The sequence below is a fragment of the Leguminivora glycinivorella genome, chromosome 10 (assembly GCF_023078275.1).
Source record: "Leguminivora glycinivorella isolate SPB_JAAS2020 chromosome 10, LegGlyc_1.1, whole genome shotgun sequence".
Lineage (NCBI taxonomy): Eukaryota > Metazoa > Arthropoda > Insecta > Lepidoptera > Tortricidae > Leguminivora > Leguminivora glycinivorella.
This window is the reverse complement of record NC_062980.1, coordinates 17183435-17199824: the sequence shown is the minus strand read 5'-3', so window position 1 is coordinate 17199824 and position 16390 is coordinate 17183435. Positions and strand designations below refer to the sequence as shown.

General features: G+C 39.7%; 1 protein-coding gene across 1 annotated transcript in view; it reads right to left on the bottom strand.

The window, feature by feature from the left end:
• LOC125230620 (metabotropic glutamate receptor 2-like) overlaps positions 1–16390 on the bottom strand; it is a 484421-nt gene that overhangs the window by 127083 nt on the left and 340948 nt on the right. Inside the window, 1 exon segment of the mRNA XM_048135836.1 lies at positions 9146–9316. Coding sequence (XP_047991793.1) covers positions 9146–9316 — 171 coding nt within the window.

Genomic DNA, 16390 nt, shown 5'->3' with positions numbered 1-16390 from the left:
GCCCCAATGCAAATGATATCGTCTAGTCACACTTCAACGTGCGATATTTATTTCCGAAACTGGTATTTAAACCCAGATTGACTTTGATGATAAATGGAATACACGACACACTAAGCCATTAAAACTAGTTTAATCTTGCGCCGTACAAAATGCCCTAATGTTATATGTTTTAATATAATCATATCATAAAAATAACATATCTAAAGCAAAAAAATACGCCTAGTTCATATTTGAGGCATAATAGGTCGTCTATTTTAAATAAAAATAGTTTAGTAAGATTAATATTATACAATAATATTTTAAATTGAATTAATAATATTATAAGTCGTCTGATATGATATACGGCTACATAAAAAGGTAAATTCTGTAAAAAATATAATTATTCTACAACATTTTTATACCAAAATAGCAAGAGGTAAGTCGGTGCCTGAATCAGTGAGGAAAATTATAATTTCCAGTAACAATAGCGGCAAATCTACGTTCCAAAATATCCAAAGACCTTTTTTGCCAAGATCTACGGCGCATACAATCATCCAGCATCAACTAAAACACGGAACCGTCTCCTGTTTAAATAAATCTGGCCGTCGAAGAATAACTGCCAAAGAGAAAACAGGATTTTGAGGAGCATCATCAGGAAAAATCGTCATGCAAGAGCAGGAGAACTTACCTAACTATGGCATGACGCGATCAAAATAAACATTTCAGTCGATACCTGAAAGACAGTAATGAAAATAATGGGCTTCGGTTTTCACACCGCTAAACAGAAACCATTACTTACTCAAAAGCAGAAAACTAACAGGTTGAAATTTGCACAAAAGTACAGAAACTGGACTGCCGATCAGTGGCGAAAAATAATATGGAGCGACAAATCCAAATTTGAGGTCATAGTTGGCGATGAACGAAGTAAAGTCATTCAAGATAAAGGAGATGCATTTCACAAAGACTGTCTTGAACGCAAGGTGTAGTTTCCAGCATCTTTAAATGATTTGGGGCTGTATGTCGGCACAGGGTGTGGGATGTCTGCAATTTATAGATGGAACCGTCAATGCAGAGAAATACAAAAGCATCTTGGAATAGAGTTCACTACCGTCTATAAGAAAGTTCAAGTATATAAATGGATTTACTTTTCAACGAGATGGTGCCTTATGTCATACTGGCAAGACAACGATGGAGTGGCTGAAACAAAAACAAATTCCTACCATATCATGGCCATCCAGCAGTCCAGACTTGTCTCCCATAAAAACTTTGTAGTGGTAAATGAAGAAAAAGTTGCGAAAAGATCCTTCTAAATCCAAAGCTGATTTTAAGGAGAAACTTGTGGGTGTCTGGAATGGAATAACCCCTGAGGAGTATAGACAGTTGGTAGATACAATGCCGCTCAGAATTAAGGCCGTTTTAGATGCAAAAGGTGACGCCACCAAGTGGTAGTTGTTCTTTTCTGCATCGGCTACGCTGAAGACGAACATTTTTGCGAGTGTTACATTTGGTGAAATTATGTTTTTTTGTTTACTAGTGAGGAAAATTGTTAATTTATGTTTTGAATAAATAAAATATGCATTATAAGCTCTCTTGTTTTTATGTTACATGTTCTACTAATCATCTAATTCATCCTGAATTTTGAGGTCGAAGTTAGGACATAATATTTTTTTCATACTAGACGATATCATTTGCATTGGGGCTCGTAATTTTTTTCATATTATTTAAACTTGTGGTTCAAAAGTTAGAGGGGGGGGCGCACTTTTTTTTCCTTTAGGAGCGATTATTTCCGAAAATATTAATATTATCAAAAAGCAATCTTAGTAAACCCTTTATTCATTCTTAAATACCTATCCAACAATATATCACACGTTGGGGTTGGAATGAAAAATATTATCAGCCCCATTTTACATGTAGGGGGGGTACCCTAATAATTTTTTTTCCATTTTTTATTTTTACACTCTGTTGGCGTGATTGATATACATATTGGGACCAAATTTCAGCTTTCTAGTGCTAACGGTTACTGAGATTATCCGCGGACGGACGGACGGACGGACAGACAGACATGGCGAAACTATAAGGGTTCCTAGTTGACTACGGAACCCTAAAAAGCAGCGTTTGCCTGTGTTACACCTGAGCAAAGAAGGAGCCTATCATAACTATTTGGTATTGAAAATTGAACCTTATTTTATCTACAGCCGTTTCCATCAAACAGAAACGCGCAAATATCACACACAGTGCCGCCGTAGGTAACGATCGTATGTTATTTCGTTCGGAGTAATGTGTACTTTATGAGCGAGGTACAGGATTTAAACTCGCACGATATGCTATAAGGGAAAGCAAATAAAACCCAATATAAGGCTTACCCTTATGGCGTTAGGCTGAGCCGATGATAAGGGTTTTGAAAGGGTATTGGGCTATTTTAGGTAAGCGCTTTCGTTAGGGCTTTAAAAGCAAAATGAAAGGGTATCGCGTCAAAAGGGTAGGGTAAGTTAAGCCTAACGAAATACCCATACAAAACCCCGTATAAGGGATAGCGGGCCGGTCCCTGGTGAATAGTCGCCTGTCACGCCGTGAAACTGCGTTCGAATCCCGGGATTCTATAAACTTTTTGTAATTTTTTTGGATATAAATTTCGTATTTTTTATTGACCGAGCAAGAATGGAGAGCCGAAGGTATCAATTTTATCTTAGAGAACATATTGATTTTTTTATTGTCATTTTGATTTTCTAATTATTAAGTTGAGATATAAAACACAACTTTTAATACCCCCGCTAAATATAATATATTCTCGAAATTACTCCTCCAAAAACTCCTCCAAATATCGACCCGGTCCACCACCATCTTGAAACCGAGAAGCCGCACCTTTTCTTTTTGACGGAGACGCAAATAAAAACCCCAGCTGACGCGACATACCTCAACTACCCAGGCTACTCACTTGAACATAAGTTTAGAGTACATGCTGGGGTCTGTGTGTATGTCCGCGACGACATTTGCTGCAAGCGTCTCCGTTGCTTTGAGGTTTCCGGGTTTTCCACTTTGTGGATTATGGTTGACACAGGCTCAGAGAAAGCTCTGTATGCCTGTGTTTACCGATCGCACAGCGGAAACCAGGAGACAACCAGACTCTTTGATCACCTTACTGAGATGGCAGATAAAGCCCAACAACGGTACCCTACAGCTCAACTCGTATTTCTGGGGGACTTTAACGCCCACCACGAGGAGTGGCTGTTCCCGTACGAGAAAACTTGCCACGCTGGAAGGGAAGCGCGTAAATTTGCTGTGTCGCTAAACCTTACCCAGCTAATAAATGTTGCGACGCGGGTACCGGATGTTCCTGGTCATACACCCAATTGCCTTGACCTTCTGCTGACAACTGATCCGGACAGGCACTCGGTTTCGGTCTCCGCTCCGCTGGGATCTTCCGACCACTGTCTGGTGAAATCCGTGTCGATCCACTCTCCTCCTGATCTTTGCCCTAGAGGCACGAGGAGGGTATGGCGATACGAGTCAGCAGACTGGGATGAGATGCGGCATTTCTATGCGTCTTTCCCCTGGCAGCAGGTCTGTTTTTCCTCGGGTGACCCCTCGTGTTCTGCTGAGGCTGTTGCGGATGTGATTCGGCAGGGAATGGAATATTTTATTCCATTCTCCGACCTATCGCTCGATCAGAGGGCCCAGGCATGGTACAGTTCGGATTGTGCTCGGGCGGTGGCCCTTAAGCAGTCTGCATACCAGGCTTGGGTACTAGCCCGCGACTCAAAAGCTGGAGCACAGAGGGTGCGCGCGAGGAAGAAAGCTTTTAACTCTGCTGCCAAGTCCTGCAAACGGGTGCTTCGAAAGGCTCGATTCGACCACGTCAGTCGTATAGGGGCCAAGCTCGCCTCCTACCCTCCCGGTAGTAAGCGGTTCTGGTCCCTGTCGAAAGCGGTCGAATCCAACTTCTGCCGTCCCACACTGCCACCTCTGCAGAAACCGGATGGTACGCTGGCCCACTCCGCGGCGGAGAAAGCAAACTTGTTTGCTTCTCTGTTTGCGAGCAATTCACGTCTAGATGCAGGCTCAAAACTCCCACCTACGCTACCTCAGTGCAGCTCGTCTATGCAAGGAATTGCTATCCGGCAAAATGAGGTACGCCGAGCTGTGCAGACTCTTGACGTGAATAAGGCTAATGGTCCAGACGGTATACCTGCACGTGTTCTAAAACAGTGTGGGCCTGCGTTGTCTCCTGTACTGACACGCCTGTACCGCCTCTCTCTCCAAACAAGAGTGGTTCCGAAATCCTGGAAGCTTGCAAACGTGCAGCCAGTACCCAAGAAGGGTAGTCGTGCTGATCCCTGCAATTACCGACCAATCGCCATTACCTCCATGCTCTGTAAAGTCATGGAAAGGGTACTTAACGGCAAGTTGCTGACTTACCTCGAGACAAACGATCTGCTCAGTGACCGTCAATATGGCTTTCGCCGGGGTCGGTCTACTGGAGATCTCCTAGCGTATGTCACGCACCGCTGTGGCGAAGCCATCGAGAGGAACGGTGAAGCGCTTGCTGTTTCACTGGACATCTCGAAGGCCTTTGACAGGGTTTGGCACGCAAGTCTCCTTAGCAAGCTTCCTGCATACGGCATCCCTGCTGACCTTTGCAGTTGGCTATCTGACTTCCTGAGTGAACGGTCGATCAGAGTGGTCATTGATGGCTGCTCTTCGGACCTCATGGCCATTGACGCCGGTGTTCCTCAGGGGTCTGTTCTCTCCGCAACCCTTTTCCTGCTTCACATAAACGACATGCTGCAACCCAGCATTGTCGGCTATGCAGACGACAGTACGGTTGTTGAGAGATATTTAGCTGGTGCAGGGGACAGCAGGGACGACATACATTCACAGAGAGAGGCCATGGTTGAGCGAGCGAACTTGACCCTTAGTCGCGTTTCCCAGTGGGGGGACGACAATCTGGTTAAGTTCAATGCCACCAAAACGCAGGCGTGTCTGTTTTCGGCAAAACGGAGTCCGTTCGATCTGACTCCTACTTTCCGGGGTGCATCTGTACCTATTACCGACAGCCTAGAACTCCTCGGTGTGGAGTTGAGTTCAGTCCTCAACTTTGGCACCTTCATTGAGTCTAAAGCACAAACTGCGGCCAGAAAGCTGGGCATCCTAAATAAGGTGAAGCGATACTTCACACCTGGACAGCTTCTAACACTCTATAAAGCTCAAGTCCGATCCTGTATGGAGTATTGCAGCCACCTGTGGGACGGCTCAGCCAAATACCAACTCGCTGCTTTGGACTCAGTGGAGCGCAGAGCCAGGAGGATGATTGCCGACAAGAAGCTAACGGCCAAGCTACAGTCTTTGGCCCATCGGCGGAAAGTCGCTAGTCTGTCGGTGTTTTACAGGTTGCACTTCGGGGAGTGTGCTCAAGAGCTACACGAGCTTATTCCACCGTCCCCATTCTACCATCGGACTCTTAGACGCACGGCAGGTCTCCATCCTTACTTGGTGGATATTCCACGAATCCGCACGAAGCGCTTTGCTTCTTCTTTTCTTATGCGCACTGCCAAGGAGTGGAATTCCTTGCCGGCGGCTATATTTCCGAGCTCATATAACCCGGCAACCTTCAAATCAAGAGTGAACAGGCATCTTCTGGGCGAGCTCACTCCATCGTAGGCCACGTCTTTGCCTTTGGCTAGTCTGTGGTCAAGAGTAAGCCCATTTATAATAAAAAAAAAAAAAAAAATCATTCGAATCGTACTTTAGAAAATAACATTTATCTATACTTTTTGGATTTTTTTAACCTCCTGAGTCCCCACGTACTTGTACAAGTACAAATTAAGGATAGCAGTTAAGGCCTGACATTTCAACGACATATATGAAGTAAAGGCCTAATGTACTTACCAAAGTACAAACTTTTGTTTCCCCATTTACCGGGTAGTTTTTTTACAACGGCAACACTGACACGGACATTCTGTTTCTCTACTCTATGGTCGATTCCGCCATGTTGCCCAGGTAACTGTCAACTGTCAGTGTCAGTGTCACTTTTTCGCAAGATGGCCACACGGTCGGGTCGCCGGGCGGCACGAGGTAAGTTAATCTGTTTATATTAAAGTAATCACTTGTTATTTCTTTTGTTTTTTATATTAATTAGTATATACAAATTGTGAATCTTGTACATTAAACAAAATTTTAACGAAAACTGTATGCTTAAGTTGGTTTATGATCAGTCAAAATAATTTGTACTTTACGTCGTACGTTAGGCGTTTGTTACACAAATAACTGTTTAGAATTTATTCTTGTGGTTGTACGTTAGGTCTATAATACAAATGTTTTTTTTTCAGCCTTCAATGAACAACAGATATCGCAACTTAGATAATTCAAATGGTAATATATAAGTATGTTCGTAATTTTGATACATTGTTACTGTTTTTAATTGTGTAATTTTGATACATTGTTACTGTTTTATTAAGAGTTGATAGAAGACTTTTATAATTGTTTAATTGTTTCAAGAGAAGAAGACTGTTTATGTTGTAATTCAATAATGTTTTTTACTTAAATGTTGTTTAGAGGAAAAATGTGATTTATTTTTGATACTAATATAACATTTTCAAACTTTTATGTTGTTTTCATTATACTTTGTATAGGCCTAATGTACTCACAGAAGTACAAAATATTTTCAATAATTTTCTCGTTAGACTGTTGCTGTACACAATAAACATACCATAAAAAATACCAAAAAAATATATCACTTTAAAAAATGCCTAAAATCAACAATTGTTTGTCTCGGTCTTAAGCACTATTCTTAGTTTGTACTTGGTACAGTACATTCGGCAGTTATGACTACCAACGTTGGAAAGACACAGGACTCAGGAGGTTAAAATATCAGATTAGGATAATTATGTTAGAAATTCTGAGTTCGACGAACCCAAAAATTATTACCATGTAAGAGAATAGGTTTTTAATCTTTTTTGTGGAAAACGCTCAGTAACTACTGTGCGAGTACATATACATTTATGTATAATAATAAAACAAAAAATAGTGTCTCATAGTGTTGTGTTCCTGCCGGTGAGTAAGGCTGCCAGAGCTCAACGAGGGTGCGGGGTGCTGACGACGGGAGGACTTACGGAACTAATTTGTTCCGTCTATTGTCCTTTGAGTCGTCGGCAACCCAAACCCTCCTTTGAACTTGTACACTCCTTTTTGCTGTGCACACACAGCAAAGGGGAGTGTACAAGTTTCTAATGGGGCGGCAACGCGCATGCGACACTCTTTGAGTTGCAGGCGTCCATAGGTTACGGTGACCGCTTTCCATCAGGCGGACCGTATGCTTGTTTGCCACCGACGTAGTATTAAAAAAAAAAGAGAAAAAGTCCTGGATTCGAACCCAGTACTTCCATGCAAATCATGCGATAACACGTATTTACCGCAAGGCTATTTAAACAAGCTGTCGCCGCGTGAAATTATCGACTAGAAGGAATACAATTACAAAAAATAAAACCGCCTTCAAAAATAAGCGCGTTACAAAACACGGAGAAACTAAAAAGCCAAAAATAATAAACCTTTCAATTCAGATTTCTTATCGTATTGCAATAAGCTAAACATCCAAATTATAAACAAATCAATTATTTTTGTAGTCGGTACCAGACCTATTCGTCGCCTTGCTATTGCCTGTTTGCCCCACCCAACCATACACAGGCTGGTACCGACTCCAAAAATAATTGATTTGTTTATAATTTGGATGTTTAGCTTATTGCAATACGATAAGAAATCTGAATTGAAAGGTTTATTATTTTTGGCTTTTTAGTTTCTCCGTGTTTTGTAACGCGCTTATTTTTGAAGGCGGTTTTATTTTTTGTAAAAAAGTTTATTTATTTGTTGATTTTTAGTGGTTCCTAGTGATATTATATGTATCAGTCCGAATACATGTACAGTAGTGAAAGAATTATCCTTTAACTCCTAACCATTGAGGAGTTGACCTTCCATCATCAGCTCAGCCACATAAAATTATTACCATCAGACGTAAATACTGGTGTACCTTTGAAAAATAGACTAAAAACATTACTTGTGCCTATAACATTTGAAGAGTTCCCTCGATTTCTCCAGGATCCCATCATCAGACCCTGACTTGGTGCCAATGGGACCATCTCGGGGTTATACCGGTTCGATCAAAAAAAAATTTTGAACATCGGTCCACGATTCTCGGAGATATCGAGTAACATACATACAAAAAAAAAAAAAAAAAAAAAAAAAAAAAAAAAAAAAAACATTCAGTCGAATTGAGAACCTCCTCCTTTTTTGAAGTCGGTTAAAAACACTGTTTGTATGTGTGAGTGGTACTTAAAAATAGTGTAAAATAGTAAATTTATATACATTAAGGGGATTAACGTTACAATGAGAAGTTGAATGTATGTTGTAATACGTCAATTTTAATATTAAATGTTCGCGAAGCATAATTGAAAGTATACAAATGCCTGTACGACTCCACAAAAAAAATAAGACCGGTAATTTGCAAATTAACGCCATCTAACGCAGCCTGAGCTTCGGGTAACCTAGGCGAGCCACCTTAAAGTATAAGGGGTTTAAGTCTAACGAGCTTAAACTCAGATAAAATCATTGACCTTGATACCATATTATCTGGACTCTGCATAAATGACAGAAACGTAGCTCCAGTTGAGTTTCTTTATTATTTCGACCAATCGACCATGGCCATGGCATTTGGAACAGTTGGAATAGATCCGAGTGTACTTATGGTCCGCGTGAAAATTTTTATCTAAGGACTTTACTCCTAATTTTTCAACTCAAGGCAAATGAATAATGAATGAATGTAATACCAGGGGCCCGTTTCTCGAAAGGTGTTTCCATGACAACCCATACGATTTGACAGTTCGCGCACTTGTAATACAAGGCTTGTACCTTTCGAGAAACGGGCCCCAGGCTGCGCTCGCGGTCGCGCGTTAAGTACCTACACGCTGGCCGTTCATTCGAATAATCAAGTGGCCGAGGGGCGCCACGCGCCCGCCTGTATAGTCGCGTGGCACGTACCTACTATTCTTCTGAGTTTTACGTGGTAACTTATTAGTATTAGTTCAATAATAAAGCGTAGGTACCTATTTGTAGTCTTGCGGGCAAGTGAAGAATCTGTTACGTTAGTAACTTATTAATAATCTGTAGTAATACTGACCTTGATACCATAGCTGGACTCTTCATAAATGATGGACACGTAGCTCCAGTTGAGTTTCTTCACTATCTCGACCATGGCCCGAACTTGGAACAGATCTGAAGGTATGGTCCGAGTGAAGTATTCGAAGCGGGCCTTGTTCGACAGCTCGGGAGACGTTGAGAAGAACGACACCTGTTGAAGAACAATTTTCATTTAGATTTTGACCAAAATATGTATAGCTTCCGTTCTTATGGGACCTAGTTAATAGTTCGTCGGAAATTATCAGCTGAGGGTAATGGATGACGACTACATAAAAAATGGCATTCTGTTTAGTCCGTCAGTTAGATCGTCCAAAAATATTTAACACATATTTTTCGCTTTTTCTAATTAATGAAAAAATACAAAGATATAGAGCATCAAAGTTCCGGAGTGGGGGCTTGTGACGTCACTTCTAAGTAAAAATTATACCTAGGCGTGACGTCACGCGAAATTTCAACGCACTGTACCGTCGTCATTTTTCGTTTACGAGAAAAAATAAATAATACGTGTCTAAAATTCTTTGATAATCTAACTGACGGACTAATTAGTTTTTTTAGTCGACTTTCCAATAGGCGGGAAATAAAAAAAAAAAAAAAAAAAAATCTTTATTTCAGACCAAAGTCCATACAGTGAGCAATAGTACATTGTGCAACAAGGGGAGGAAGTTGAATATTACTAACGAGAGTAAGTTAAATCGCGATGGCTTGCCGGAGCGATTTAAAGACTCGAGTTAGTAATATTCATACTCTCCGAGTTACACACAATGTTTTTCATCACATTTGAGAGAAAAATACAGAGGAAACAGTCATAAGGCAAAACCTTCAACCGGCGGCGCGACCAGTAGTGTATCTTGATCTACATCAGATTATTCATATTAAATCCATTGTTTTTGATAACAAACACTTTTTGAACGAAAACAAACACGAAAATACTGCATATAAATTAAATACAACGTTCAAAAAAGCATATAAATCATATAATTGAACTAAAATTTTACTTTATTTTGATCTGTTGTACTCTCCGTTGCTAGGCAACGGTGGGTGCCTCGCGTACGCCCGCGGTCAAGCGCGAGTAGAGAGCATATTGTCAGATTGTAAATTATAACAATTTATCTGAGTTAAATTTTACGAAATAAATGCAAAACACACTGAAATAATTGTAAAACATAAATAAAATGCATTTTTCATACCGTATAATATATTTTACAGCTTAATAGTAAAATTTTGGTTGTGCAATAAAAATCCTTGGCAGATTGAAACATCCTTTGCCTGAAGTATTGTACGGATTATATTAATTTTTAAAACTAAATCCATTATTCCCTTGGGAATAAAATAGTACATTATGCTTCAGTACACGTAGACGCAATGATACCTTCAAACAGCAAATGTGATGAAAAATACATTTTTAAAAACTTATTCTAATTCTAATTAAAGTGCCTTGGTAACAGCCACATACACTCAGTTATATGTGTAGGTGGCCACCACCGAGTGCATTCTAGTCCAGTGTATGAGGAGCTGACTATCCCAGCGATCAGCTAAGACGGCCAGAAGGCTGTTCCGGCTGCCACGCAGGCGGCACAAAGATGCCGCGCACCGCGCGCGCAGCATGGCCTGGAAACCATCTACGCGCGCATGCGCGAACATTCCCGATGCACTACACCAGCGCGCACCAGCGCGCGAAATGGTAAGTGGCAACAATTTTGTGGATATTGTCCGGCGAGCTATCAATATTTGGTACCTCTTATACCTACAAGCTTTTATATTTTCTGTTTAATTTAATATAAGTACGTTTCCGAGTTACGTTCATGCGTTTTTAAATGTCTGTCTTGTCATTGTATTATGTCTTTTCTTTTCGTTTTCCTCGACTTTCCATTGTTTTATGTATTGTTCTTAGGGCACATTCACCCTGCACGCAAACTAACATATTTACGACATTAGTCACATTGTGGACTGTTGAAGTTACAGACAGTCACCGACAATAACATATTACTCTATGAAGGCTTCAAAAATATGTGACCCGCTCTAACGCCTCTAGCAATAATACGGTATTCTTGCGGCTTTCTCGTGTAATATGACAAACATAATATATTTATGTTTTTGCTGATGTTTGTCTGTGGTGTGGTATTGGTGTGTGTTTGTTTTTGTTGCAAAAGTGAATGGAGAAATTATGAATAAATTCGTTGATAAATTCGCCATGCACTTTTGCAGCTGACAGTACTATTCAACACACCAATCAAGTATAGCAATATCACGAACGTCCCGTACCGTGTAAATGGGTCCTAATGTTAATTATTCGCCATTGAAACACTTGAAACTCGCACTATTGCCTAATGTGTTAGATTCAATATTGTTATCCTACCGCAATTCACTCACATTACTCAACCGCGTTAGAGATCAAATACCCATACATATTATATCAGGAATCCACTAGTTACGCTGGTACTTTGATCTGCCGGCCTATCCGAAATGATAATTGTTGACGGTAGACGCTGATCGAAACCAGGGGCGGCTCACTCCGCGATTCTATCGCCGTGCTACAAGTACATGCCGGCGGCCGCGAGTTCGCGGCCTAATCAGGGGTGGCGCGCGTTCTCACGGAACGCACGTTCGCACTTTCTATTGTTATTTTACGTCGCGAGTTTTTTTTTAAGGTTCGTATGCGATGTCCGCGTGTGGAATGGTTAACAATGCTAAGTTAAATAGACATCATGAATAAAATATGTACCATAGGACATTCTTACACAGATCTACTACTGATTAAGTCCCACAGAAAAGTTCAATAAGGCTTGTGATGTTGGACCTTAAACCAAAATACTGTATATATACCTAGAAAGTACCCAAGACTTAAAAATAATAGTATAAAATTTTAGCCGAGTAATTAATTCGTTTTAATCCATAGGCAACCCTATCATCCGACGCTACGCACGTGCGGCTGGTTTCTTTGTAAAAAATTTGTAGGCATTTAAGGCGGCATTTCGTGAGCATCAAAGCAGTGGGCCTTCTGTACATATACTATTATAATATATTCTCTGTCGAAACGCAGTCTGGCTTTGTTGCGCCAATATGCAAGAGCGATGGAGATAGTTAGCTATGATAAGGATATTATCGTAAGCGTTTGTGCATTTGACTACGTACCCTGAGTGCGTTTTCACATTATCCGATCCGATATCGGATGTCGGACCGATATCCCATACATTACATGCGCCATCTTGGATTTTTTGTATTGAAATCCTTCCGACATCCGATATCGGATCGGATAATGTGAAAACGGTCTGAGCCTGTACCGTGAGGTAAGGTGAAACGAAACTATTAAACTCGACGGTGTAAGATTAGCCCATTTGAATACTAACTTAGCTAGCTCTAGAATTCCTATTTCTATTTCGTAGGCCACGTCTTTGCCTTTGGCTAGTCTGTGGTCAAGAGTAAGCCCATTTATAATAATAAAAAAAAAATATCTGTGTCGGACCGTTTTGATTTTTTTGATATTCCGCTTTTTAAAGATTCTAGAGCCAATCAAAAATTTCCAAAAACGGCCTTTTTCTTTGTGGCGCAATAAAAAGGTGTGATACTCAAGATAGGTATATAACAATTAACCAAAAAAGCTAAACGGTCCGACATAGATTATTCCATTGTTATTCAGATTCTCAAATTTCGTTCCGATTGATTAAGTTTTGAAGGAGGAAACAGTCGAGAGCGGAACCTCGATTTTAAAAATTTTTTTGAAATATCTTTTGACTGAGTTGTTCTTAATGGACAATTTTTTTTTCGATAAATCTAGTTAATAACACTTGTACCTATATTTAACTAAAATTCCCAAGTTGAAAGGGGGGCTCCTTTCCATTTTAGTATTTTCGCTACCGTATCCTCTTAAACGTTTAGTGTGGAAAGGTCCTACCGTGGCCAAGGCCTCAATTTGGTTGACTTTACCACTCTCAATCATGTCATTGTCAATAAATATGCCGAGTAGCAGTAGTACTACTATTACCGACTACTAGTACATTCAACCTCGAGGAAAACATATAAAGTATGGAGAAACTGAACTGCGCTCCCATACAGTTACTTATTAGCTGAAACCAAAAACTACATTTTTCTCTCGTATTTGATGGAATATATTTAATATAAGCACTGATAATGCAATATGTTAAAAAAAGTACCTAAGTACATGTAGTTGTTAAATATGATTTTATTATTTTTGGGTCTATATTAATTCGCATAACTGAATACTCCTAATATGAATTGGCATACCGTTTATTACGCATAACGTTTAATACGCATATCATTATTTCGCATAACAGATTTCGTATAATTTTAATGCGCATAATGTAAATTGTTATAACGATGAATTGGTATAAGTATAATAAGCATAACTTTGTTTCGTAGAATGTTTAATTGGCATACAAGAAAATTATATTTTCACCACTCTAACGGGTAACGGCTTACTTTTCTGTTCGAAAACATATAGCAAAATTGCATTTTATCCACAAGAGTGCAAAGTAATTTCATACAAATTTTAACTTAATGTCTTAAGCTAGCTGATAGAAATTTACCTATAAATGATGATTTTGAATCATAAATATTAAAAAAAAGGATTTGATTTAGTTTGATGTTTTATAGTCAGTATTTTGTTCGTGTTGGGGTGGTGAAAAATTTGGTTTTCAAACTCGGTGGCAATGTTTAACGTGCCGTACGAAGGTTAATGTGCCTTGAAACCCTCGCAACGCTCAAGATTCCACTTTTTGAACCACTCGCTACGCTCGCGGTTCAATATTGGAATCTTCCGCTTGCTCGTGTATCAGTATTGGCACGTGCGATCTGCGAAAATCTGAACGATGAAATAATATTATTTAAATACTACAGATACAGCGGGGCAAATCTAGACTAAAAGGCAATTTGTAACTAATCCATTTTTTCCATTATTACACTATTTCCATTATTCCATTATTACATGTACCCACTGAACACGCTTACTACATAACTGATAGACACTCTATTTTCTGAAAAACACTTATGAAAAACGAAAAAACTTAATAAGTAATGTGTAAATAAAATAAAGACTCCTTAACTCAAATAATCTTAATTTGAGATTAGCAGATAAGTTCATAAATGCATGTATGTTTCTTAAAAATAAACAGTTTTTTTTAATAATGCAAACATTGTAAAACATGGAAGAAATTGACCAGTTACATTTGCCCCCCACTCGATATTTGCCCCGCTGTACCTTACTTAGCCCTATTTTTTTCATGCTTAATAAGTGAGACAGTATAAAATTAAACACTCAAAATCGAGCGCTCGAAATTGGAAAATCAGCCCCTGATTGATCCTATCGCTTGCTCCATACAGTTAGTAAGTATGGCCATTCATTTTAGGATAATTAAAGTTATACGAAATAATAGTATGCAAATTTCAATTATGCAGATTCATTGTTATGCGAAATAAGAATTATGCATTTTTAATATTATTCTTATTCAATGTTATGAACAATTATGTTATGCCAAATCTGTTATGCTTGTTCAAATTATGCGAATTAATGATAGGCGAAATAGAGGGCACCCATTATTTTTCGTCAAAGTATAAATTATTTTTCAAAAATATTTTGAGAACATAGTAGGGTAAACTCGACTCATTCGATGACACGCCTCATTCGGTGAAACAACCAAAAAACCAGAAATCGTCTTTTGGAATAGTGCTTCAAAGCTTGTATCACCGAATTAGGCGTGTCACCGAATGAGGTGAGTTTACCCTGATGCGTAATTCAGAATTTTTGGAACTGTAACCGAACTCATCTAAGGTGAAAAATAGTATAAAATAAGGCAATGCTAAATTTCGCAACGTGAAACCATTGAGCCGTTTCAGAATGAGAAGCCAGCAACCATCATAAAATCATAAATTATGAACTGGTATTTAAATAGTATGTTAATTCATTCACTACATTGGCAGCCTGTAATGAAATACCATAGATGTCTGGTTAACAATGTGACACGGAATCATGAGAATGAAATAATAATGAGCGTTTTATGAAAATTATGACTTTGAAAATGAGTGCTTCATTTCGCCGTTAAACGTAAGTTTGGCGAAAAAAACTAGAAACTGTATAACTGTAACCTTTGTTTTCAATAAAAAAAAATAAATAAATAAAACGGATAGATGACACCTAAAATCGATGGATGGATTGTCCGCATGTCACAAAATATTTATAAATTTAAGCGTAGTTTTAAGTGTAGGACTGTAGGTAACTAGTCTGAAGCGGTGTTGGCCGAGTGGATATCATGCCCGACCACAGAGAACCTCCTATAGAGTAGCATTCTTGCAAATTTTGTTCGCGATACGAGTCACCAGTGCCAGGGGTGCGAGGAGCGGGCGGGGAATGTGTTAAGCGCGCTGTGATTGGCCGTTTCAAGGACGGCGGGCAGTCGCGCCAGATGAAAGGGACTGTCCCTCTACTGACGCGTAAGTGGCCAATGTAAGTTGACCTATGCCGGCTCTGAATAAATTATAAATATGACTTTTATGTGGAATGTAATGACGTCTGTTTTTAAATTTGAGCTTCTTGTTACCTTTCCACACCATTTCACACTACAGGTGGACATCTTTAACACATCAAAATACCCTTTTTCAATTTTTTTACTGCGAAAAACACGCGCTGCTTTCGGGTCTGTTACTTGGTCGCTACTGATCGGGCACGGCGAGCGCCCGCGCTTATATCAGTGCAAATACTAGGAAGGCTGGCGACCGCGAGTCGTCTTGTAATGGATGTCTATAGGGGTTGGTCTGTGTGCCCGACATTCTATCCGGTTCCGGAGGTCACTGGTTGAAGTCCTGGCTCATACCAATGAGTTTTTCGGGACATTCGTACGGAATACTTATAATGTTATATTTACCACTAGCTTTTCGATGAAGTGTCAATCCGCGGCAAGAGTAACATGAGTCACGATTTATGGCATGTTCCATTTATTCACGATGCAAGTTCAAGTGATCATCTAATATTATCTAAATAAGTGTGACTTTCCCGATATATGCATAAATCCTTTCATTTCCATCTGTAGTGCAAATAAAAAATCCATGACGTCGTGACTCACATTACTTTTACGTGGATTTATAAGGAAAACATCGAAATCTCCATACATCTGCGAAGGAATTCAACGGTGTATGTGAGATCCTCAACCCGCATTGGGCTAGCGTGGAGACTACAGCCCGAGCCCTCTCATGCGTGAGCGGAGACACAGGTCTC